At 44.2% G+C, this 25,133-nt stretch overlaps 1 protein-coding gene and 1 pseudogene across 2 annotated transcripts in view; one reads left to right on the top strand and one right to left on the bottom strand.

Moving 5' to 3' along the window:
* Positions 1-2,972: 2,972 nt before the first annotated feature.
* The window catches only part of LOC147446403 (uncharacterized), a 42,050-nt gene continuing 19,889 nt past the window's right edge, over positions 2,973-25,133 (bottom strand). Inside the window, exon 5 of one of the 2 annotated variants that reach the window (XM_086525639.1) lies at positions 2,973-4,127. In XM_086525639.1, coding sequence (XP_086381765.1) covers positions 3,706-4,127 — 422 coding nt within the window. In that variant the 3' untranslated portion in view covers positions 2,973-3,705. Of the gene's footprint in view, positions 4,128-5,837; positions 6,136-25,133 lie in introns of those variants that run through there. The other variant, XM_086525640.1, reaches the window with a different exon arrangement.
* On the top strand, positions 6,142-9,548 carry LOC147446404 (uncharacterized; annotated as a pseudogene).

Here is a 25,133-nt window from a genome sequence, read left to right as displayed (position 1 = left end):
ATAGGCTCATTTTATTCAGGCAAGAACTGACAAGGCAAACCCACACAAAATCAAAAGTTCTATGTAAAACTCGTTAAGAGGTATTGTGGTCTCTTTCAAATTAAAACGAATCAATGATACAATACTTATAAATTTGAGTTGCATCAGCATTGGCATATGCATAATGCATTTCATGTGGGTCTACTGAAGCCATTTAAGAATAAACTTCCAATGGATCCCATTGAAGAGGATTCTCCAGAACAAAAGAAGACCTTGCAACCTCATGCGATTATGTAACACAAAAACAACATTCTACAAAGTGAAAATGTAATACGTAAGTATTTGATTAAGTTTAAGAGTTACCCACTTAAAGATGCTAAATGGATGCAAAAACCTCGGCTAAAAGATTCTCGTCCTTTTTGTAAAACTACAAGTTTCTTCGTGGCTTAAATGTAAACTAACATATCAATATACAAAATATTCAATGATTTAATATATGTTTACCTTCTGTTAATTTAACATGCATTAAAATGTTCTTTATGTCCGTCAAGTTTTTTCAAGAATAAATTTTGCAATTATTGCATCACCAAAACTCTTATTACCATTTAGCCTAAGGAAAGTACTCCCACTTAAATGTGGATCTCAATCGAAAATAGATTACCTTTCACATGATCCATGCATAATCAAAAATGTCTATGATTTCAAGAGATCATATGTCATCAAAATTTAATTTTTGATGTAGTTTAGGTTTAATCATGGATTTTCTCTCTCGAAAATGACTATACTAGAGAGAGAAAGCACAAAAAAGTACATATCGAAAGACAATGACATATACAAGGAAGTGCATTCATGAGAATGCCAGTTTATAAGTGCATGAAAAAAAGAACTAAGATCTCACAAGAATTATATAAAGCTCAATTGAGTTTTTGAACAATCCAAAACAACAAAATACACCTTACATGGGTCAAAATGGGAGGCAAAGTGAATAGAAGGACACAAGGATGGACATGAGGGCTTAGAACATTCATATTCCTCTTCAAAAATTTGAATAGAGGCCAAATCTCCATGTTTATACTCTCATACTTTGAACTCTTCCACCTCCTCTTAGAAATTCAAAGTTACTATTCAAAGTTACGCCTTCACTCAATCGATCATACTCGCTCATACTGTAAACCTTTTTTTTATCAAAATTTAACTCTTTTCAAGCTCTGCAATTTTGTATAAGAAGTCAAAAGCTTATTCAAAGATTGCAATCGTCATATGCTAGGATTAAGAAAGACCATTAGAAATTTCAAAGGCCTTTATTAGTATTTCATATACTACTATGCTATGGACCTTCTTTCCAAGCTCATAATTGAAGGTCCATGGATTCCAATCATTTCTTTGCAATATACTTGTATTGATTATTTATTAATGATGCTTTGGAAAAGACAAGAAAAACATGTGAAGATCAAAGAAGCCACATAGTTGCTTTAGTCATGGAGATCTTAGCCTCCATCATCCTAAGTATACTCAAGCTTCTCTTTGTTGTAAAGAGCTCCAAGAGCATAAGTAATGAAAATCCGTACGAAATTTGGCCCTCAATATTGTGTCATCTCATGTTAATAATGTTTTTCTTAATTTTGGCTATAAGCATACTTGTAATATGTGTGTGGAAATGATGCTTGGTTGCACATCCAAAAATGTAAATATATGCTAAGGTGAATGTATCCCTACATCAAGCTAAATCTAATAAAGGTTTCATTGTACAAGTGAATCAATCATTTAAATGTAAGCAATTGTCTTTGCCCACATGTTTGGAGCTTTCATGGAAAGAGGTATTGAGGTTTGTGGACTGAAAACCACCCTCTTGAAGAGAGGCAACAAATCCTTTAGAATCGGACGTACTTGCCAAGCCTGGCAAAGAGCACCAATGTAGACAGTTCAACCATATTGCAATGCTTGGTATTGTTTACCTCTGTGATACCCTGTTTACCATAACATAGCCAACTCTCTTTTCATAAAGTGAGGCATTGATATCATATCCCTAGTGGATAGTAAGGTATATGGGGAGCAACTTCATGGTTGCCTTTCTTCTTTGTATGTGCCTTGCTCAATGATCAACCATAGCAAGATTGAAATTTCAATCGGCAAAAACCCCGCTATCCACAGTTTTGTAATTAGATCTATCGCTCTCTTGGTGAACGCAAGCATTGGTTGGCTAAGAAAGGCCAACAAGGCTTGGCGGGTCAAAAAATATATTGCTTGATGGAGAGATGCATTGTGTCAAAGATTGCATACTTGACTTCCTTATAAATGAAATGTGTTTCTTTGGTATCTTTAACAAGCTATGATGGGAGGGCTTGCATTGGCAACAAGTTTGTGGCGACAACATCTCTCCTCTAATATGAGCTTCTTTTGCACTACCTTCAAAGAAGACAATAGACATCACTTCATTTGCCCTTTGGCCACTCTGTTTCATACGCATGGTTTCATGTTGCTAGTGAATCCTTTTCACCATGTGGTTGGACTTTTGGAAAGTGCTCTCGTGCAAGTCATACAACTACTTTGTTACTACGGTTTCTAGCATAACTAGATCACGAGGAAAGCCTTTGTTTTTTTATGGTGCAAGTGGTGCTCAAAAGCATGTGTTCCATTTGAGAGGTATTTTGCTTTGGAATGTATAGTCCTTTCACCATTGCTGGGGTCATCTCCATGGCAAACGCTCAAGTCTGGAAGGGTGCCATCCTGGCAACATCTCCCATAGCTGCTTTGCCATCTTGGTTATGCGCTTTTCATGTTCATATCGATTATGGGACTTCTACTTTTTGTTTCTAGTTGTTTGATTTGTCAACACATTGCAAAAAGAAACAAGGAGAGAGAGGGGAAGAGAGGAAGACGTCAAAGATCTACCAGACAAGTTTGAACCAAAGACCCAACACTCAATAAGAACAGATAATTAAACTACAATAGATAATTAATTAAACTACACACTTCAGAGAGAGAGAGAGAGAGAGAGACACTTATAGCTACTTGCTCTCTCCAAAAAAATGGTGCCGACCATAAGATCCACAACAAACAATAGTGTTTTCGAAGTCCTCACAAATTGCTTTGATGCTCCAATGGGAGATGTTTATAAGGGGCTAATATCTCTTTGCTGTCAATGGAGACATGATTTTGAAAACAGATTTCCCCACAGCCTTCAGTGTGGCCCTCACAAGACGTATGACATTGACGAATACAAAATGCATGATAATGAAGCCCACCCCAATTTTCCTCACTCAACCGAAAATAGCTTCAAAACTGAAACCTTAAGCAAAATATATAGCTGGCTGATGCACAAAATACCTCACAACATGCTCCACAGCAAAGCCTCTTCATGTTCTGTGCTTTATGTTCGATGATATTTCAGATGGAAGCTGCTGAGCATTTTTCTCATCTGAAGATACTCAGAACATCAACTCAATCTTACCTTCTTGCTGAGAAAATTCACTATTTGGGTCTGCCAAGGGAACGCAGATGGAGCTTGAGAAGGTTGAAGATAATCTCAGGTGGCCAGCATTGAAAAATCTGCAGGAATTGCACATTTTTCTTGGTATGAAAAGGACCTCACAAACATCACTGACGTGAGTACAACAGCTGCCCTTTGATGATATACGATGCGGCAGCTGAATGATCTCCCACATGTTTTTAGACTATAATAAGACGCGCACCTTCTAAGCTTCAATCTTCTGGCAAGAATGTACTCTAATAATCTTCAGTGCCATGTGAAGGAGAAACACTTTCTCCTCTATCCCTTCTCTTTCCTCTGACAATACTTTGACTGCCTCCACTATCTGAAGAATCAATCGACCCCTCTCTCAAACCCTGAGCCTCTTGCACCTTAGTCACACGCCCTTGCCTGTGATAAAGTACTTGTTTTGCTTTCCGTTTTTTAGACTTTTTGCTCCCAGCAGGAGTGTCTGGGGCCTGTTCTTCACCAGTAATATCCAGAACAAAAAGATCTTCCATCTCAACTTGATTATAAGCTTTTTCTGTCAATGCGGCATCCTTTGCATTGTCTACATCGCCCTTTCCAAGACTCGTTTTCTCATCAGCCTGAGTATCTGGAATTTTAGTCCCATTAACAAGAGCTTCAAAATCTGAATCATCCAGTTGTATTAGCCAGCCTGACAATTCAGAAAAGAACCTCATTAACTGTAATTAAAAAAGAGCCAACATTCACACGAGTTTGCAACCGCGTAAGGCAAATGAGCCTAAAACAATGTACATGCCATTCCTGCTTTATGTAAAGACGATTAACACTGGCAACATACTTCCAGCTACGACTACTAGAAAAAGTGAAAGCGACATAACTACCCCTTTTTACTGATGTCCCACAGAAACCGACAACCTATTCCTCTCTTTTTTGGGGGGCACTGGGGCCTATTGCCGCCGCCCAGAGGGGGGTTGGAGGGCGGGGGGGGGGGGGGGGGGGGGGGGGGGGTTCTCATAGAGGCCAAAGAGAACTGGCTTATGAGACAAAACTCTCTACAAGATGTTTGTGTCATCTGGATGCCAAGATGCAACTAATCATAATATACATATTACACAGTGTTTTTTAGATAGGATTTATATAGAAGAACACGATATATAATCTATGGAAAGCTTTCCCTTAGTCAAGTTTAAGGATGTGTGAATTGACAAAACAATTTTGGTGCTTAAAACAAACCCGTATTGGCATGTACTATTTTGCGTTATATTTGAAACAAATAAACACAAACATAATTTCATGCTTAGAAGAAAGACATAAAGAAATGAGGGTTTAAAACAGCCCGCATCAATGTGGACTGTGACGCCTATTTTACTTCGTGTGATTTGAGAAATGTGTAGTTGAAATAGCCAGAGTTCACATGAATTAAGCGGCCATCTTATTTCATATTTAAAATAAATAAATGCCAAAAAAATTCCATGCTAAGAAAAAATTGAAGGAAACTAGGGTTTGAAATAGCCCGCGTTGACGTGGACTATTTAAACACCTGTTTTTGGCCATGTCTAAGGTTGTGTGAATTGCAAAAAATGATGCTTGAAACAGCCCGTGTTAAAATGGACTGTTTCTAGCACCTAGTTGGCCTTATATTCAGATATATAAACACAATAGAAAATCAATGCATAGCTAAATAACTTAAGGAAATGGGGGCTTGAAAAATCCTACATTGATGTGGACCATTTTCTACATCTACTTTCATTCAAGCTTAAGGTGTGTGAATTGCAAAAAAAGGGTGCCCATTCTGCTTTATACATAAATCAATAAGTGCGACAAAAAATCATGTTGAAAAAAAAATATAGGATACGAGGGTTTCAATTTTCAAATAGCCCACCTTAACGCAGACTGTTTAGACACCTATTTTTCTCCGTCCTTGAAAAGAGCACCAATCACAAGTCCACATTTACAAAAAGAAAATGCCACAATATATGATTCTTGAAACTATCCATGTTAGCATTGACACATTTACGCACTCGTCTTGCATCCTACTTGAGAAAAAAGTGAAAAAAATAGATCACGCTCAAAACAACCTACGTCTGTTTTTAGCACAATTTTTTCTATCTTGGAAAGATAATGCCCAAATTGTCCTTTTCTTGAAAAAATATTGAAGAAACACAATGTTTGAAAGAGTGCATGTCAATGTAGGCTCTTTAAAGCAACTACTTTTGTCCATTATTTAAACAAGAACACTAAAGAAATACATTATTTTTTAGCATTAAAAAGGAGATCAAGGAAAATGGGTGCTTGAAATAGCTCATTTCAATGGAGCATCCATTTGAAAAGAAAAACTAAAAACAGATTCCATTCTCGATGAAGAAACCAAAGAAAATCGATACTTGAAACAACCCTTGTTAACATGGGTTGTTTTGAGCACCCATTTTGTTTCATATTTAAAAGCAACACCAAAAAAAAACCATTCTTGTGCAAATACACGAAAGAAAAAGGGAGTTCGTAACACCCAATGTTAATTAATGCGGGCTAATATCTTATACACGGAAGACATGAGAGTGACTGGCCTCCACTGTCGAAGTGATGATGCATCTCCGCCTTTCAATATAAGAGAAATGAGCCCCGAAGCCATAGTGGTCATAGCCTCTGTAACAACTGGCTGAACCTCCTCTCTGGCATGCATAACATCATCGTGATCTGATCTGCAGTAAACAAAAGCTCAAAATGGTCTAAAGCTATGCCAAAAACCTCATCAGGATTTGTATGCAACCTGTCTGTAAAATCCTCATAGGTTGAAAATGCACGAAGAAATCTTTATTCATCATAGCTGCCTCGGAGATCCATGTTGATACCAAAGCATGGCAGGACAATTCAGATTTATCCATCTGAATGTGGTTAAGATTCTCTTTGTTGTCAATCTCGCACCCCCCAAGAACCCATCTCTTGGAAACACCTCAAGCTATCTACATATGCATCCCAAGAGATCCTGTAACTCTCTCTCCTTGCAAAATAGCCGCATCCCCACTGCCTGTCTGCAAGCCTAAGATGACGCAATAATGCATGCATCCAAATGAGAAGCTGGATTTGTAGATCTAGTGAGAGATCAAAAATTCTGAATCATTTGAGACAAAAGAGCATCTTGCAATACCAAGTCAAGAATGCGTGATCCGCACACGTCCAGGCATAGAAGAAGTCTAAAATCTCAAATGCAAAGAAAGGAGGCATGATCAGATAGCATTGTAGCAGGCCAAATCGGAACTATCCCACCATGAGATGCTGCCCAAGAACCACCATAGAGTCTATCTAATCGCTCTAACAAGTGACCTAACTGTCTCTTGAAACCCCACGAACACTGCAAGGACTGAAGTGTGAGTCAAGGATGGAACATGCCAGGCATCTATACCAGAAACAGTAAAAAGGAATCTATCCCAAGCATCAGCTCAAGTGGCGAAATAGAAGGCAAATTAGGCGGCAGAGCTCCCCACCACTCAGCAAAAGTCTCAAAATCTCCCCCCACCATGAGTCCACAGTAGGCAATACATCCACAATCTACTGTCAAAAATCAGCCCAGCATAGATACACATCACTCCAATCTCCGAATCCACAGTAGGCAATACATCCACTGCAAAGTGCAACGGAAGTGAATGTTGAAGATGAGAGCTCCGAACTGTGCTCAAGGGTTCCTTTTACTTACGGAAGGGAGAGCCTTCCGTTCCTTTAGTGAGAGTGTGCAAATGATCACAAACAAAGTGGATGAACACTGTGAATGAAGATGCTGAGACTGAGAGAAAGAGAGAGAAGAATACCACACCAGAATGTTGTCAAACCCTCCTCCAGGGGCCCCACTCTCTATGGTGAGAGAGGTCTATGCCATAGAAACAGGAGACGGGGGGACGTGGCCCATTTGTGCGGGGACGAGACGGGGGACGTCGGGACGGAGACGAGGACGCGTTTCTGAGAGGGGGGGATGTCCCTCACAGGGGACGGGGGGTGGGACGGGTCCCGGGACGCACGTCCCTGGTGACACCGGCAGATGGGACGCAGACAAGGGGCGGGCTACAGCCAACGGGGGGCGGGACTTTCAAATTTCAAACAAATGCCCACTTTTGGGGGGTCTTTCAAATTTCAGAAGCCCACTTTTGGGGGGCCTTTCAAATTTCAAAAGCCCACTTTTGGGGGGCCTTTCAAATTTCAAAATTCAAATTTCAAACCCCCATTTTGGGGGGAGCTCTAGCCTCTTTCTACTTAAGAGCACCCAACTTCCAAGCCTCAAGGCTCATAGCTCATAGTATCATACCCAAGCCTCAAGGCTCAAGGCCACTTACTTGAAGTTCCCATTGCCCAAGCCTTGCAAGTGCCAAGAGCCAAGTTTGAAGTTGCCCTCCGACTTCCGAGGCTCCACCCTTGAGTCTCTTGAAGCTCGAGTCTTGAGTCTCTTTCTCCTCTCTCTCTCTCTCTCTCTCCCTCTCCCATCAAGCTTTCTCCTACTCCTCTTTCCTTCTCTTCAAGCTTTCTCTAATATCTATCATCAATGGCATCTCAAGATGGATCCGAAGCTTCTCTAAGCCCTCCTCCTTCTCCTTCCTCCGGCCCCGCTGCCGCTTCTCAACCCCCTTCCTCCGCCGACTTCACATGGACATGGTGGAATGAGGTGATTGCTCCCAAGTCCGGTGTTGGAGGTGGAAACAAGCCATGGAAGTGGCTACGAGCGCAATGGTTCCGTGAGGAAGTTGCGTGCCCACTTCCTTCACGAAAAAGGACATCAGGTTCAATTTTGCCCGCAAACCGGCTCGGAAGAGGAGAAGCAAAAGCTCCTAAACCTTGAGAAGAATCTTGCGGATATAAAAGAAGCCAAGAAGAATCGTACCAAGCGTCGCACGGTGAATCCGAGGGAGATGGCCACGGCAGCTTTCATCCGAGCATCGGCATCCCCTTCTTCGGCATCATTTTGTGCATCAACCGGCACCGACGGTGACCTCCCACCTCCACTCTCTACCAACCCTTCATCGTCATCTGTCCCTCATTTTCGTCCACCCAAGCGGCAAGCAACTCTTGGAGATAGTTGGAAACCGGCCTTGAAAGAGGAGGTAGATGTCGTCGTAGCAAGATTTTTCTACCACGACCATATTGCTTTCAATGCAGCGCGGTAAGCTCTATATAGTATAGACTTTAAATTCTAAGGCTTAAGCTAAGCTTTAAACTTTAGTTTATACAATGTATATCACTCAAGTCGCATTTACACTTTTTTTTTTTGACATAAAAGATCTCCATATTTTAAAGAAATGGCACGGAAGATCGGAGAGTTTGGACCCACATATATCCCTCCCTCTTCGGAGAGCTTGCGCACCACTCTTCTTGACAGGGAGAAAATTATGGTGGAGGCGGCATGTGCATCCACAAGGGCTTCATGGAAGAAGAATGGGGTATCCCTCATTGTGGATGGGTGGAGTGATACCCGTCGCCGCTCCATTCATGGCATGGTGGCATATTCTCGGGGGGAGATGTATTTCATTGACTCCCATGATGCATCGGGGACCGGGAAGAGTGCGCAAGTACTTCGGAGTGAGCGCTTACCATTGAGAAGGTGGGAAAACATGATGTCATTGCCATCGTCACCGATGGAGAAAATAGCAATCGTGCCGCCGAAGCCATCATCGAATCCCTTTATCCACAAACCACGGTCACATATTGCATGGCTCATTGCCTCAACAATCTTCTCAAAGATATAGGCGCCTTGGAATGGATTTTCCCCGTCATTGAGCATGCGAATTCAATGGTGACTTTTGTCAATAATCATCAAAAGGTAATCACTAAGTGTTGACCAATCTTATTTCAATTCGAATCTAATTTCAATATGGAAGGCCAATTCTCGTTTTGAATGTTGAAACTTGATCTTTCTAAATAGGTGAGGGCTGAATTTTCAAAGAGGTCAAAGCTAACTCTCCTCAAATACTCGGAGACTCGCTTCGCCTACAACTTCATTATGCTCCATCGCTTGAGTTCATGTAGTGGGGCATTGAGGGGACTCTTCATTAGTGATGAGTTCTTGGCAATGCCCGAGTCAAAAAGTGTCAACGGAGTGGCATGCCGAGCATGGGCCGACATGCCGAAATGGTGGGAGGAAGTAAAGACAATCTCCAAAATGGTGAAGCCTATCATCCACCTCTTGCGGGTGTTGGATTCCATGAAGCCTTGTATTGGCAAGATATATGAGGCCATGGACACCATGATTGACTCTCTTGAAAAACTTGTGACCAACCCCGATAGGTATTCATGTCGCACGAGTCACTTTTAAGTTTTCCCTATGCTTTACAAGTTTACTCTCTTGAGTTTGTAACTTTGTTTTGAATCTTCATAACGTAGCTGCGAGGAGATCCAAGAATTGTGTGTGTCAAGGTGGAATGCCTACCATTCTCCTCTTCATGCAATTGCTTATGTAGTGGATCCACAATTCCAACAAGGGAACCAATGGAAGGACCAAGAGGTGATGAATGATTGGCAAACCATCCTTGCACGCCTTGTGCCCGACCCAAAGGAAAGGACCGAGATTCGGAGGCAAATCAATATACCTAGATGAATCCAGGATAAGCCCAGATTCACCCTTAAAGGAAAGTGCAAGGTATAGACCCATGGTAGTCACCCACAAGACAATATAACCATCAACTCCATCATGCATAATATTGACTAAATACCACGACATCCCCACTAACGTCATCAGTGCCCAATAGTGGGTGTAGAACTAGGTACTAACATATGCTCCCAAACACAACACACACCACATGCACACACATATGAGCATACATCAACACAAAGTTCAACGTACTGATTTCTGTCATGACTCCGGAGATCAAGGGCATACTCAGCCATAATGAAGCCTAACACTAAAAGAAGCATTAAATCGAAAAAATTAGCACAAAAATGAGGTAGTTGATAGGGCATATGCACCACAAAAGATAGAAAGAATTAGCACAATATCAACTGGTCGTAACTCGGACGAAAACTTCACAATGTGAAGTCTGCATGTCCGCTATATCAATGTCTACAGGAATGGAAAGGGAGAAATTTGTCATATGCCCGATGCACAAGCATCTCGCGTTGAGATGGGGAGTGCTCTTTGGTGGGAGGAGTTCGGGGCAGGATTGGGCGGTTAACAGGATTTGGCTATTTGCATTCTTAGCCGAGCATGCACTACGAGTTGCTTGGAGCAACTTTGGAGTGTGTATGCTCATGTAGCTTCAAAGAAGAGGAATCGTCTTGATGTGCAGAGAGCCAATGATCTCATATACGTCTCATCAAATTTGAAGATGCTTTCTAAGTCATACCAAAGTGATGATTTCGCGGAGTGGGCACTTGTAGAGGATGATCCTATCCCAGATACACAAATAGATGCAGAGGTGTCAGAGGCAGAGATTGAGACAACACCACTTGAGGATGATTTTTTGGATCAAATGGACTATGCATAGCCAGTTGACATTCAATTGCACCATGGGCCAACATGTAGAGTCTAGAGTCTAGACCTCTTGAGTCTCGAGTCTTGACTCTTAACTCGAGTCCTTCCCTTTTTGACTCCCATTTATGCTAAACTCTACTTATCCACTCTTCACTTGTACATCATTATGTTTTGCCCCTTAGCGAGGATGATTGATGCTTGATCACCACACCAATGGTGTACTGTGTCATGCACGCCGCACGCCCTTTGTTGTATTTTGGTATTATGTAATATAAATGCTACAACCACTTTTTCTTTGCAATCTTGTGCTCTTAGTGTTCACTATTGTCTCAGTATTAAATTTGCAAAGAACTAGTGTTTTTTAAAGCGCGTCCCCCGTCGCCCGTTTTGCCACGTCCCTGTCCCCGGGACCCGCCACATCCCCGAGACCCGTCCCCATCCCCATGTGACTAAGGTCTATACTATTGATTGCACAAATCTCGTAAAATGGTCTAGATGCAATGGACTTGCCGATGATGTCGACGACAATGATGATGGCGACAAGATGGGCTGACATCTAAAAACGCTAGGGGCTGAAATCTGCAAATCTGCTGAATTCTGACACTGTGTCGGCAAGGACGGTGATGGCGACGGCGCGACGACGATGCGCTGAAAACGCACATGATGAAATCTGCAAACAGCGAGCTGAAACTGAAAACGCTGGCTGATCTAACCGTGCGGCGAGGATCTGCGGGGAGGTGAGACCTGCAAGGTTTAGGGCTGTACTTGCGGAGTCTAACTGCTGAAAACAGAAAACGCTGATGCAATGGATGTTCTGACGCTGAGAAAACTGCAAACACTAGGGCAATCTGCAACTTGCAAACACACCAAGCTGATGTGGTACTGCTGAAAACGTGAGGGCTGATCTGCTGTAGAAAAACGCTCACTGGTCTTGATGGCTGGTAGTCCTGCCGGTCTTGCTGAGAAGGTGCACTACAAGTGTAGGTACTCTGCTACCTCTTCTGCCAGAAAGTGCTAGCGCTAGTTTCCTTATATATTAACTTAGACAATTTGCCCTACCCAGTTTCCCAACAAAGTCATTTATTAATAATTGGTGAGAAATGGCTAAAATAGGGAAAATGGGTTCTATGCACTGTAAAATGCTCATGATGGCTACCGACTCTCATGCTAATGATCATGTTGTGTGCAACCAGAGGATATGCAACTACTCGAAGTGCCTGGACATGCACAGGCTGCGCACAGGCTCACAAAGGTGCCAGAACACTTCCTAAGCTAACCCGAACCCTAGACGTGAAGTAGCTTGTCCACATGCACATAGGGTTAGATGTGCACGTGACATCCACAATCTACTTCCAAAAATCAGTCCTCTCACAAGCTTAAGTGGGAGTAGAGTTACCAGGGGGAACACCCCTACCAGGGCCTTGAACGCCAGAACGACGTTCCGGCCGGTTGCAGGTGCACCGAACGGCAAGGCGTTCCAACAGACCGGGCATCACCAGAACGGCAAGGGGGAACGGGGCCGGAACGGCAGCAATGGTAAGAAAGCATAAAGGGGCAGATTTTGGGTGTGTGTGTTTCCTTCTAAATTGCTTCCCCACCCCTTTCCTTCACAAATGCAACAAGCCTCAAGGCTCTCTCTCTCTTCCTTGCTCTCAAGCTCTACCCTCGCGATCGGGCCTCAAGCTCTCAAGCTCTTTCCTCAATGTTGCTAAATTGGCTTTATCTGACAGAAAAATAATTATAAATGAATTATTGGATTTAAAAGTGAGAGGGTTTTATCGCTTGGAACACCAGAAAAGAATAATTCTATATGAATTATTGAAACTTTTAAGTGAGGGTTTTTCACCGGAGACAGCCGAGTACAGAGTATTTCTAGTGCGTCATTCAGAGTAATGACGAGAGCACTGTGAAAGGGAATATCCATAAGGCCATCAAGAACGGGTACTTCTGATGCGTCACATTGGATGGGTGACAGGGAGCATCGGGAAGAAGTATCCGACCATCCGGGACGGACATCTCGAATGCGTCATAGGATGGGAGACATAGAGCATTGTGAAGGAGAATGTACCGTAAGTTCGGTAGGAAAAGACTAGGGGATGGGTATTCTTGATGCATCACAAGGTGGGTGACGGGTGCATCGGAAAGGGAATATCCATAGTCAAGAGGAAATTCCGAACTGTGTTAGAATTGTGCACAAGGAAAAGCAAGCACTTGAATGAAGATGGGTTCAGAGGAAACTTTGAGGAAAAACGGATGCTTTCTGAGAAAGCAGGATTGCTTTTCGGGAAAGCAGATGCTTTCCCGCAAGGAAGTCTATGTTTGCATTGCAACTGTGCATGTGATTGCATCCAGGGACGCCTGGGAAGTGCTGTGAAAGCATTGTTTTTAACTTACAAGGTTTTATTGAGTTTTTGGGCAGATTCAGACCATTTTTAAAGGTGACCGGCCGCTTGTAACAAACTGCTGACGTGTCAAAGCCTAAAGAATGGAGCCAACTTACAGATGTAGCCGAGGAGCCTAAACCCTAAGAAGAACAAGTAACAGAAGAAGTCCTACCAACTTATAGGGACCCCGTTCGATGGGGCCCCAAGTGACATTAAAAAAGAAAATAAAGCAGGGTCCGGACACACGCAAAAATTGATGACATGACAGATTTTTGAAAATTGCACTGGCATGATGACGTAGCAGGCTGTACGGATTTCCACGCTTTGTGCTGGCCGATGACGTGGCAGGCTGTACGGATTTTCATAAATTACGCTGGCAGCTTTTGGCATTGCTTTTTGAACCTTAAGCTTTTGAGTTATAAAGCTTTTTACTGTAACTGCTTTCAGGCCAAGGACCTTTAAATATGAGGGTAGGGCTCATTCTCTGGCATGCTTCTTGGAGAAGGTGCAGAGTCTGGAGTACCGGCTTGTACTGTGTTGATGCAATATAAAGAAACACCGAAAGGGGTGCCAAGGTTTGGGGCCAATACTCTCTGGGGTGGAATTCTGTCGCTCCTTGTCGCGTGTCGTCTCTCTCTCTCAATTCAGTTGTTATTTAAAGTGCTAAAAGTCTGTTCAGTCTGTTCTTTTCTATTGGCACATGGTGCCCGTCCTGTGAAACCGGCCACTTGATAAGTGGGCAGCCCATGATTAAATAAAGCAACCAACGACTTTTCTCTCTTTTTCTGGCAGAAGAGCCAACGAAAAAAAACACACACACGAAAAACGGCCGCGATCTCTACGCAAGCAGCCAATGCTCTGCTATCTATGTCGTGGCCAGGGAGCTATAAAAGCATCACACACCCTATGGCCACGAGATCAGGGAAGATCAGTTTTTGCAAGAAGAAGATGCTGCTGCAGATTTCATCCGCAAAGAAGACGTTGCCGATGATGCCCATGACTGTCCGAAGTGTACCAGATGTCGCCAGGACCCAATGCGCGAGTTCCCTCACGAAGAAGGGCCTACGGAGCGGGTTTCCATCGCAACAAGCTGCTGTTTTTCTTTGTCTTCAGCCCATAAACATCGTAGACGGGACTGATTTACGAGAAGGAACCCAAGAACACGCCTCTTTTGTGTGTAGGATTGGAAGAGAGGATTTTCTATGTAGATATCTCTTCTGGGGAATTGCTTTTTGAGAACCGAGTTGCGTTTCGAGCGTCCAGACTTTCAAGGTAACGATTTTCATGTTATGATCTCTAAGTATTTGTTTGCAGGTGTACTTCCTCTTAGTGAGGGAATAGGAGTAGAGGAAGACATGAGCCTCTGCAGGAGAAAGCGCTCTGACGAATAAGAGCCAGATCAGCCCAAGGGTTTCGTACCCGAGTTTGGGAAGTAGATCCACGGATCCAAGAGTGATAGACTCTCAAGATGTGATCCGGAAGTTGAAATTCCCAAGGAAAGGACTTCATGTCCGAGAAAGTAAAGTTATTCTGCAAGAAGAGGACTCTGGGAACAGAGTCGGAAAAGAGTTGGAGGACCATCCTGAGTCTGGAAGGTAAGATCGAGAGGCGAGAGTCTTGATTCTCGAGGATTTGGAATAAGGAACTTCCAATAGGGTTTTGCCCTAGGAATAGGCAGTCGAGGCTTCCAGGAACCATCAACTCTTATTCTAGAACAAACATGGTAATACGTTCGGTTCAAGTGCTTGTATAGACTTCTCCTCATTAATAAAGATACTATTACGGGGGGGACCAACCCATCTTCTGGTCCCAGTCCTGTGTCGATCTTCTCACTCTCTATCTCTCTCTCTATCTATTTCTCTCTATATCCTCTGGCTTCAGTATTAAGTGATAAATCCTATTTAGCCAAATGTATTTTATATTGCTATGCGCTCCCATTTGTGACAGTGGTATCAGAGCGTCTCTCTCTCTCTCTCTCTCTCTCTCTCTCTCTCTCTCTCTCTCTCTCTCTCTCTCTCTCTCTCTCTCTCTCTCTCTCTCTCTACGCTTTCGTATATCGACTTTGACAATCCGAACATTGCTAGTTGATGATGATGCAAAAACAGTACGAATGCTACCAATTAATGACGTGGCACATACTTTTATAAACCATGGTCATAAAAGTGAACTGATTTAGTTTTTCTCTAGAAAGAAAGGTATATCTCATCACCAGACCAATACACATGATGCTCATCCACACAATAATATACATGATAATGGGACAAAGCACTACGCACTCTTATATTTGTATTAATGTGTAAGGTGCAGCGGAAGTGAATATTGAACTTTGCTCAAGATGAGTGCTCCAAACTGTGCTCAAGGGTTCCTTTTGCTTACGGAAGGGAGAGCCTTCCGTTCCTTTAGTGACAGAGTGCAATGGACACAAACAAAGTGGATAAACACTGTGAATGAAGGTGCTCAGACTGAGAGATAGAGAGAGAAGAATACGACACCAGAATGTTGTCAAAACCCTCCTCCGAACGCCCCACTCTCTATGGCGAGAGCGGTCTACTATTGATTGCACAAATCTCTACAATGCTTGAACTTGCCGACGATGTCGACGACGACGAGACGGGCTAAAATCTGAAAATACTAAGGGCTGAAATTTGCAAATCTTTATCTGCTGAATTTTGACTCTATGTCGGTGACGATGAAACCGGCCCGTAGGGCGGTAGGCGTTGGCTTTCACCCGAAATTCTTTACTTTAGACACACACAGAGAGCACTTTGCAAAGTAGACCTGTAACCGGAATTAACACTTAATCACACACACGGCTCGGAAGCTAGAATGCTCCGAGCAGACAACGACAACCTGTAGGCCCCAAAATTGGCACCCCTTTCCGTATTTCTTTATTCTTTAGGAGGGTAAAGTACAAAGAAGAGTCCTGGGAATCCTTTGAAGAGGCGATGCTATCTCTGCAAAATTTCTGATAAACCTTCTATAGTAGGAACACAATCCCAAGAAGCTTCTGACATCGTGCACAGTCTTCAAGTCTGGCCATGTCTTGATAGCTTCGACCTTTGCGGGATCCATTCTAACACCATCCTTTGAGACTATGTGGCCCAGAAAGTGGATCTCTTCAAGAAAGAATTCACTTTTCTTAGGATTGACAAGTAACCTGTGACTGCACAGCTCTTCAAACACAATGGTCAAGTGACGTCTATGCTCCTCTTCATTCTTCGAATACACTATCATGTCATCGAAGAACGTTCCAACAAACTGTTGATGCGAGCGGAAAATCCGATCCATCATTCTGTTGAACGTGGCAAGAGCATTTGTTAGTCCAAACGGCATCACTAGAAACTCATAAAGACCAAATGTCGTTCTAAACGCAATCTTTTGCACATCCTCTGGCCTTATACGAATCTGATGGTACCCACTCTTAAGGTCTATCTTGCTGAAAATTGCAGCACCCTCTAAACGATCGAGAATATCATCAATTCTAGGAATAGGGAACCTATTCTTGATGGTATTCTTATTCAACGCACGGTAATCAATACACATGCGCCATGAGCCATCCTTCTTCTACACTAGGAGCACTGGGGAGCAAAAGGGTGAAGAACTAGGCTGAATCAGCCCCTTCTCTAATAACTCCTCAACCTGGCCCATAATCTCTTTCTGCTGCGCCGCACTAACCCTGTAGGGAGGTCTATTTGGTGGGCTACACCCTGGCACCAAATCTATCCGATGGTCCTCAGGTCTCTCTGGCGGCAATTGCGACGGTAATGAATCAGAAAAACAGTCACTAAACTTTTGCAAAAATGATGACCTTTCTTTATCTAACACAGATAAATTTGACTGATCGCTATCTGAGACATCACGTGCAAAAATCAAGTACGCAGAAAGATGATTCTTTATTACAGAAGTGATAGCAGAAGCAGATACAATAGGGACTGACTCTCCTTTAAGCTTTACATCCAAGATGTGAGTTTTGTCCCTATGCTGTACAGTGATCTTTTTATTGTAGGCATCCAAGACTCCATGCACTCGGAACATCCACGGGATCCCCAACAAGGCGTCACAACCTTCCAGCGGCATGATGTAAAACTCATCAGTGTCCACATACGACTGAATATGCAAACGCAGTTTTCCAATGATGGGAGTAACACACTCTGAGTGGCCAGGACATGCCAACCGTGCCTCTGCTGTGTACCCCATCACTTCAACTCTGATGCTCAGCTTCATAGCTAACTCTAGTGAGATAAAGTTGGCTTTGGCACCTGGATCAAAGAAGATGAGTGCCGTCTGATCCCTAACTTTATCCCATGCCCTGCATAACTCACTGGCATCTGTGCTGGGCCTGTCACCCACCATGTCTGGCACTAAACCTGCCGTGGGTCTGCATGCCGATACTACCATACATGGGGTTTGGCATGATGCCTTGCATACCCCCGAACACTGTTCCTGGCATGTATGGTTGACTTCCAGGCGCATAACCAGCCATACTTTGGAACACTGATCCACCCCCGAAATACCCAGGATGTATTGTGGGTGGTGGAAAAACTGAGTGCATAGCCTGGTATCCAGCTCCCTGTCCATTCAAGACAACATGCTGGCTCTAAAAGGTGGCGGGCTGAACTGGCATAACCTGTGGAATAGGCGTTCTAGCCACCTGTTCAAGCACGGGAGGAACCTGCTTTGGAGCCCCCGACTCCGCAACATGCGAGTGTTCCCTTTCCTCCTGCGCCACATGAAGTACTTGGGCTTGAGCATCAACAAGCTCCGTACGCGGCGTAGGTTGCCTATTTTGTTGTTGCACTGGCAGCGCTTGCAAGAATTCCATAAACCTCGGATTCTGCACCAGCTGCGAAAAGACATTCACCGCGGCAACTAACTGAGTCTTGAACGCATCATCCTCAAGTTGCCCAGTCATAAAGCCCTGTACTACTGGAGGGACATTCACGTTGACAGGAGGTACAGACTGGCGTGGCCGTGAGCTCTCGCCAATCTCAAAAACTATAGGAATCTCCTGCCTGTCCTTTGAAGAGGAACCCTCTTCCATAATTCCCTTCCCCTTGTTGGCCATAGTGTAATCTCCGCGTTCTTGCACTGTGTGTCTTTACCCTAAACAATCCAGGCTCACTCTTTGAGGAAAAAGTGATTGATGTCCCGGCAACGGAACCATGAAACGGGCCAGTAGGGCGGTAGGCGTTGGCTTTCACCCGAAATTCTTTACTTTACACACACACACACACACACACACACAGCACTTTGCAAAGTAGACCTGTAACGGGAATTAACACTTAATCACACACACGGCTTGGAAGCTAGAATGCTCCGAGCAAACACCGACAACCTGTAGGCCCCAAAATTGGCATCCCTTTCGGTATTTCTTTATTCTTTAGGAGGGTAAAGTACAAAGAAGAGTCTTGGGAATCCTTTGACTGTATCCCATTAGATACCGCCTGTTTTGGCCAAATTTCGGCAGCATAACAACCCCTAAACTTGCGCGAAACCAATTCCCCTGCTAGAACTCGCTTCTACTGGCGTATACCCTCTGATTCCTGCCCAAAAACAGTAAATTCAGCACGCTGTATTTACTGGTTTTTGCCCTGTTTTCAGCCCCAAACAGTCCCCTAACTGTCCTCTGCCAGTGGGGCACGATTCCCAAAGGTTCTGGCGTCCGTATGGCTGAAAAACAGTAAAATTACAGCGCATACACAGCGCTGATTTTGCACCCGTATGGTGAGGTTATGACCCTCACCAGTGCCTGCTTTGGAGTAGGAGCTAGCTACCCCTGTTCCTGCTAAGGAGGCTCTTGCCTCAGCACAAAAGCATCAACCCACACAGCTGTACACCAGTCAAATGAGGAGCCCTCTTGTGGGGCATCACATAACTGCACGTAGGGGAGAGAGAGAGAGAGCAGTGTGTAGTGTGTAGGGCATCACTCCTAGCACCACACTGTACATGAGAGGGAAAGCAAGCACTCCATAGCTCTTAATCTGTGACAAATGCTGAAATGAGACCTCTCCCAGCTTAAAAATCAGCGCCCATTTTTCTGCAAGGGGAAAGTTCATGAGAAAATGACACTTGGCGCATTTACAAGCATTTTCCCGTTTCGGGTTCGCCGCTTAAAAATATCCTGACCGGTTGCCCGGTTGACTTCGCGGCAGAGTTGTAAAATGTTCCCCTAGTCATACCGGAGGTAATGACCCGAACACATTTCACGGCCCAAAATAGCAGTTCCCTAAATTTTAGGAGATGCTTCTGTTGGGCTCCCACTGGTCTTCTGACCATCTATCCTCATTGGGACCGCATCCAAAAGTGCAATGTGGCCCAACTGTCGGATACTTTTTGTTGGTAATCCCACCTTGACTTTACGCCTTAATTGAGTTCACTTCCTAGTATCCACCAACTTGCTAAGTGCGACATGGTGACCTATATGATCTTGCTCTGAGCCTAGACATCCTCTTACCATACGAATTCCAGTGCCGACCACTTCTCGTCTGCGGGTGAAACTACCGTTCACATTGGCCATACAATGTCCGACCGTTTGCTACTTCAAAAAGAGGGTCTCAAAACAAATAAAATAAACCCCATTGGAAAGAAACCAACAACCAAGGTTAGCAGTTGCCACATCTTTGTGACATGGTTAATAACTGCCACGTCCTCGTGACAAACGATGTCGATGACGACGATGCAACGACGACGCAGTGAAAACTCAGATGCTAAAATCTGCGTTTTCCGGGCTGAAACTGCAAACTTCAATGGATCCCACCGTGAGGCGAGGAACTGTTGCGGGAAGGTGAGATCGGCGAGGTTCGGGACTTGTTCTGCGGGTTCTAAATGCTGAAAACTGAAAACGCTGATGCTTCTTGGTGCCTTGTCGCGACGGAAATGCAAAAACGCTGAGGTCTAGGCTGATGCAAAAACGCTAGGGCTGATTTGTCTTGATCTACAAAAACGCTCCTGATCTGCTGGTGCAAACTGCTAACGCTAGGGCTGATCTGTCTTCTGTTGTCGCCAGGCTGTTGCAGATGCAAAAACGCTGGCTCATTTGGGTTCTTGTCCAAAAACGCTAGGTTATCTGCAGTGATGCAAAAACGCTAGAGAGTCTTGGGGCCCTGCTGAGAAGTTGCCTGTGAGCAAGGTGCTCCTGCTGCCTCTTCTGCCAGAAAGTGCTAACTTTGGTTTTCTTATATATTATCTTAGCAAAATTGCCCTACCTAGTTCCCAACAAAAGTCACTTAATAAATAAGTGAAAAATGTCGAAAATAGGGAAAATAGGTTTAATGCACTGGAAAATTTCCCTAATGAATTCTGATGGGAATGCTAATGATGAATTCTAATGATCATGTTGTATGCAACCGAAGGATATACATCTAATCTAAGTGTCTGGACATGCACGGTCTGCGAACAGACTCACGAAAGTGCCAGATTGCTTCCTATTCTAAACTTGACTTGACTGAACTGAACCCTGGTCATGCTGTAGCTTGTCCATGCACACATAGGGTTGGATGTGTCACGTGACATCCCCTCCTTTTCAAAGTGACGTACTGGTACCGAACTGTATGGTGTCGAGGGAGATCGCCAATAGCATCCGGAATCCTAGAAGGGACTCTTCGCTGGCCCACTCTAATCTGTGGGTCGTGCGGTACTTGAACTTCATAAAGGTCTGCAACGCTTGCTTCTTTGGGCTGCGCCTGTCACGTGACACATCCAACTCTATGTGTCCGTGGACAAGCTACTTGATAACAAGGGTTCCATCGGTCCAATCAGTCTAGATTAGAAGTGTTCTGGCACTTTTGTGAGTATGTTCGCAGAGCGTGCATACCCAGGCACTTAGTATAGATGCATATCCTTTGGTTGCACACAGCATGATCATAAGCATTCCCATCAGAATCCATCAGAATCCTTGAGGGGAATTTTCTAGTGTATTTTACCTATTTTTCCTATTTTTGACAATTTTCACTTATTAATTTATGTGACTTTTGTTGGGAGCTAAGTAGGGCAAATTGGGTAAGATAATATTAAGCAAACCAAGGCTAGCACTATTTGGCAGATGAGCAAGGAGAACACAGGCCCTCGGCAGCAGGTTCACCCCCTCTCTCGGCAAGACCAAGCCTTGGCAATTTCCTCCAAGCAAGCACACCCCAGCGTTTTCATCAACAAGCCTCTATCGCTAGAAGACATCAGCCCTTGGCGTTTTCAGCAAGCAACCATTGCCATAGCCTCCCCTTTTTGCTAGCGTTTTTCCTCCAAGACGGCATTGCAGCCCTAGTGTTTCCAGAACCACAATCGCCCCCTTTTTGCATGGTGTTTTCAATCGACAAAGCATCAACAGTTCTCAGCCTTTGACCACCCAAAGGAACAGCAGATTTCAGCCATCAGAGACCCAGCCATATCACCGTTCTTGGTTCCAATAATTTGCAGCCATTAGCGTTTTTGGGACAGCAGAAAATCTGCGTCAGATTTCAGCCAGTAGCGTTTTTGGACAGCAGTACAAAAGCATCAGTTTTCAGTCCTTAGATCGGTCTCGCCATCTCCGTCGTCGTCATCGATCTAGCCTAGACTTGCATCAGTCATATGCATCCACCTTGTACCGGTTTGTGCAATCAATAGTGGACCACTCTCGCCAACGAGAGTGGGGCCTTCGGAGGAGGGTTTTACAACGTCTTCGGTGTCGTATTGTCTTCTCTCTCTATCTCTCAGTCTCATACACTTGCACGCACAGTGTCCATTCACTTTGTTTATGATCATTGCACTCTCTCATTAAGAACGGAAGGCTCTCCCTTCCATAAGAACAAAAAAGGAACCTTGAGCACATTATGGAGCACTCATCTTGAGAAAGAACAGCATTTATTCCGATGCACCTTACATTGGTATCAGAGCTTTGGCAGTGTTCTGTATCACTCAAGGAAAGAACCACAAGAATCACAAGAATTTTTTTTGCTTGTTGCGGTCGCACGAACCCAAATTCACTTGGGCATGTCTATTCCTAATCGTGTTTTTGAAGAGTGACAGGAATCCCACGAAAGAAGGGCTTGTCCAGCCTCCCCTTGTGCCTCTTCACTCATTGAGAGCGGACCGTGCACTTAGCTGCCGGCCAATCGACGTGAGGTGGGAAAAAGCAACCTTGGTGTGAGCGCAAGGCCGCCAAGGGGTGCGCCCGCGGAAAAGAGCAGAACTCGGGTGAAGAGAAGATCCTTCTCAAACACAAATTGCAAGCAAAAGAAGACCCTCAAGAACCTCAAGAACCCAAGACCCGCAAGAACCCAAGTTCCTCGTGAACTTAAGAACCAAAGATCATACATAGTGCATGGTCATCACCCAAAGCCGAATGGATACTTCGCATACAGGTGATGAGCATGGGAGTGGCGAAGAAGAGTTTCCCCCACCAGGAGGTTTTCCCGACCCTCCCCCTTCCCCATCTACCCCACGAGTTGTACGAAATTCTATGGAGGCGATGGTCAAGTCGATGATAGAGATGATGACACAACAACAAGAAACGACTCGAGTCGCGATGGCACAACTAGAAAGAAAAGCAGAACGACAGGAAGCCTTGAAGCATGAATGCAAACTCAGACAAGACACCTTGGAGCGTGAACGCCAACTCAGACAAAACACCTTTGAGCGTGAGCGTGATCAAGCGCGCGTGGCAACCGAAGAACAACAAGCCGAGCGTGCGGTACAGAGTGAACAATGCATGCAAGAGTTGATACAACATGTTCTCGCTTCGAAGTCCGAGCCAGCCAAAGATGTTCGTAGTTCCTCAAGTGGAGCAAGCCGCGATTCGGACTTCAACAACCCAGTCACGAAGAAGTTGACTTCAGTAAGTATGATGGTAAGATGGATGCTACGGTTATTCATTCTTGGTTGCATCAATTTAATGCTTATTTTGCGACAACTAAGAAGACAAGAAATAGCAAAGTTTTGACGGCAGCCATGTCCCTTGCTGGTGATGCCATCAATAGGTACCACGCATGGCAAGAGGCCCAGTTAGCCGCGCACCTAGAGGAGGCCGACAAATTCACGCCCCTTTCATCTAGTTGGGTTGATTTCCAAGACAAGCTCAAGGCGCGGTTTATGCCTCCTCAGTACCTAGCACGATTGAAAGAAGATTGGTGCAATCTCAAGCAACATGGTATGCCAGTCATGTCTTTTTCTAACCGTGTTTTGCAGCTCGGCACTCAATTACGCAAATCGGATGATGAGCGCAAAGAGGCTTTCCTGTTTGGGTTAGACGAATACATCAAGTTTGATGTAGAAGTCTTTGACCCCGCGGATCTCAACAAGGCGGTAGTGATTGCTCTCTCCCAAGAGATGAAGCACAACAAGGGAAAGCCTAAGAAGAAGAAGACTTCTCAAGGAACATCTCAGAATTCTCAGAACACGGAGAATGGTAAGAACGGTAAGAATGGTAAGAATGGTAACTCTTCTAGCCCTTCTTCCTCTAATTCCTCGGAAAAGAACTCTAACAATGAATCTAAGGGTAAAGCTAAAGCACCTGCAAAACCTAAGCTAGCCCCAGATGAAAAAGCTGCACAAGGAATTATAGGTGGATACATCACGGCTGAAGAACAAGTGATTTATGCTAAGGAAGGTAGATGTTATCAATGTCACGTCAAGGGTCACATTAAGAAGGCTTGTCCTAAGACAGCCCCACCTAAAGAACCAAAGGCACCCACAACAACCACAAGCAATTTAATGAACCAAGTTGAATCTTCTCATGTCTCTGAATCACACATTGATGAGTCTCTCATGAAGTGTTATGGTCATGTAAAGGGTCACCGTTTTATCGTATTGTTTGATCTAGGCAGTATGCATGATGCGATTAGTGCCTCTCTTGTTGAGAGAGCCCGCCTAGAGGTTAGTTAGAAATCTCCTCTCAAGATTTCTAGCTTCGCTCCTGGTATGGACTCTCTCATCACGAAAGAGTTCCTTGATGTGATGTTTACCGTTCAACAAGCTGCTTTCCGTCAGAAATTTCTTTTGTCTCCTCTCTCAGGATGTGATATGCTTTTGGGCATAAGATGGTTTCGTGAGCATAACCCTCTCATTGATTGGGAGGCTCACACTCTCACATTAAATGCCAAAATTGACTCCCCCCTCATCATTCGTGTTGAGGAGGGCTTGCATTCTTTGCCTCTAATCTTTCATGTGCAGGTAAAGCGTGAATTACGACGAGGAGCACAAGCGGCATTCATCTATGTTGCTCCAGTTTCCCAGAGCATTCAAGCTCTTGCTAAGTATTCAGATTTGTTTACCAAGTTTAAACATCTCTTTTTGCAGGATGATCTTCCACCTCGTCTCCTACTCGAGCGGCCGGAGGACCATCGCATCGAGCTTATGGAGGGGGCACAGCGTGCCAGGAAGGCTCCCTACCGTTTAAACAAGACACAGGAGGAAGAGTTAGAGCGACAACTCACGGAGTTGGTGGCTAGAGGATTCATACGTCCTAGTGTAAGTCCTTTTGCTGCTCCTATTCTGTTTGTTCGCAAGAAGAATGGTTCGTCTCGTTTGTATATTGATTACAGGGCATTAAACAAGATGACCGTCAAGAACAAGTTTCCGATGCCTCGTATTGAGTATATCCTAGATAGGCTCAATGGGGCTAAGGTTTTCAGCAAGGTCGATCTCAAGAGTGGATACCATCAGGTACGGGTATTCAAAGGCGACATCTTCAAGACCGCTTTTCGCACCGAGCGAGGGCAATAGGAGTATATTGTTATGCCTTTTGGATTGACAGGTGCCATGGATACATTTAATCGTCTCATGGTAGGTCGTTTCGGCGATATGGTCAGTGTATGTGTGCTTATCTTTTGGATGATATTCTCATTTTTTCTGCATCTTGGGAACAACATGAAAGAGATGTCGAGAGGGTACT

The sequence above is a fragment of the Adiantum capillus-veneris genome, chromosome 12, assembly GCF_014529385.1.
Source record: "Adiantum capillus-veneris isolate H3 chromosome 12, ASM1452938v2, whole genome shotgun sequence".
NCBI classification, from domain to species: Eukaryota; Viridiplantae; Streptophyta; class Polypodiopsida; order Polypodiales; family Pteridaceae; genus Adiantum; species Adiantum capillus-veneris.
The sequence above is the reverse complement of the archived record's forward strand: the minus strand, read 5'-3'. Positions and strand labels throughout refer to the sequence as shown.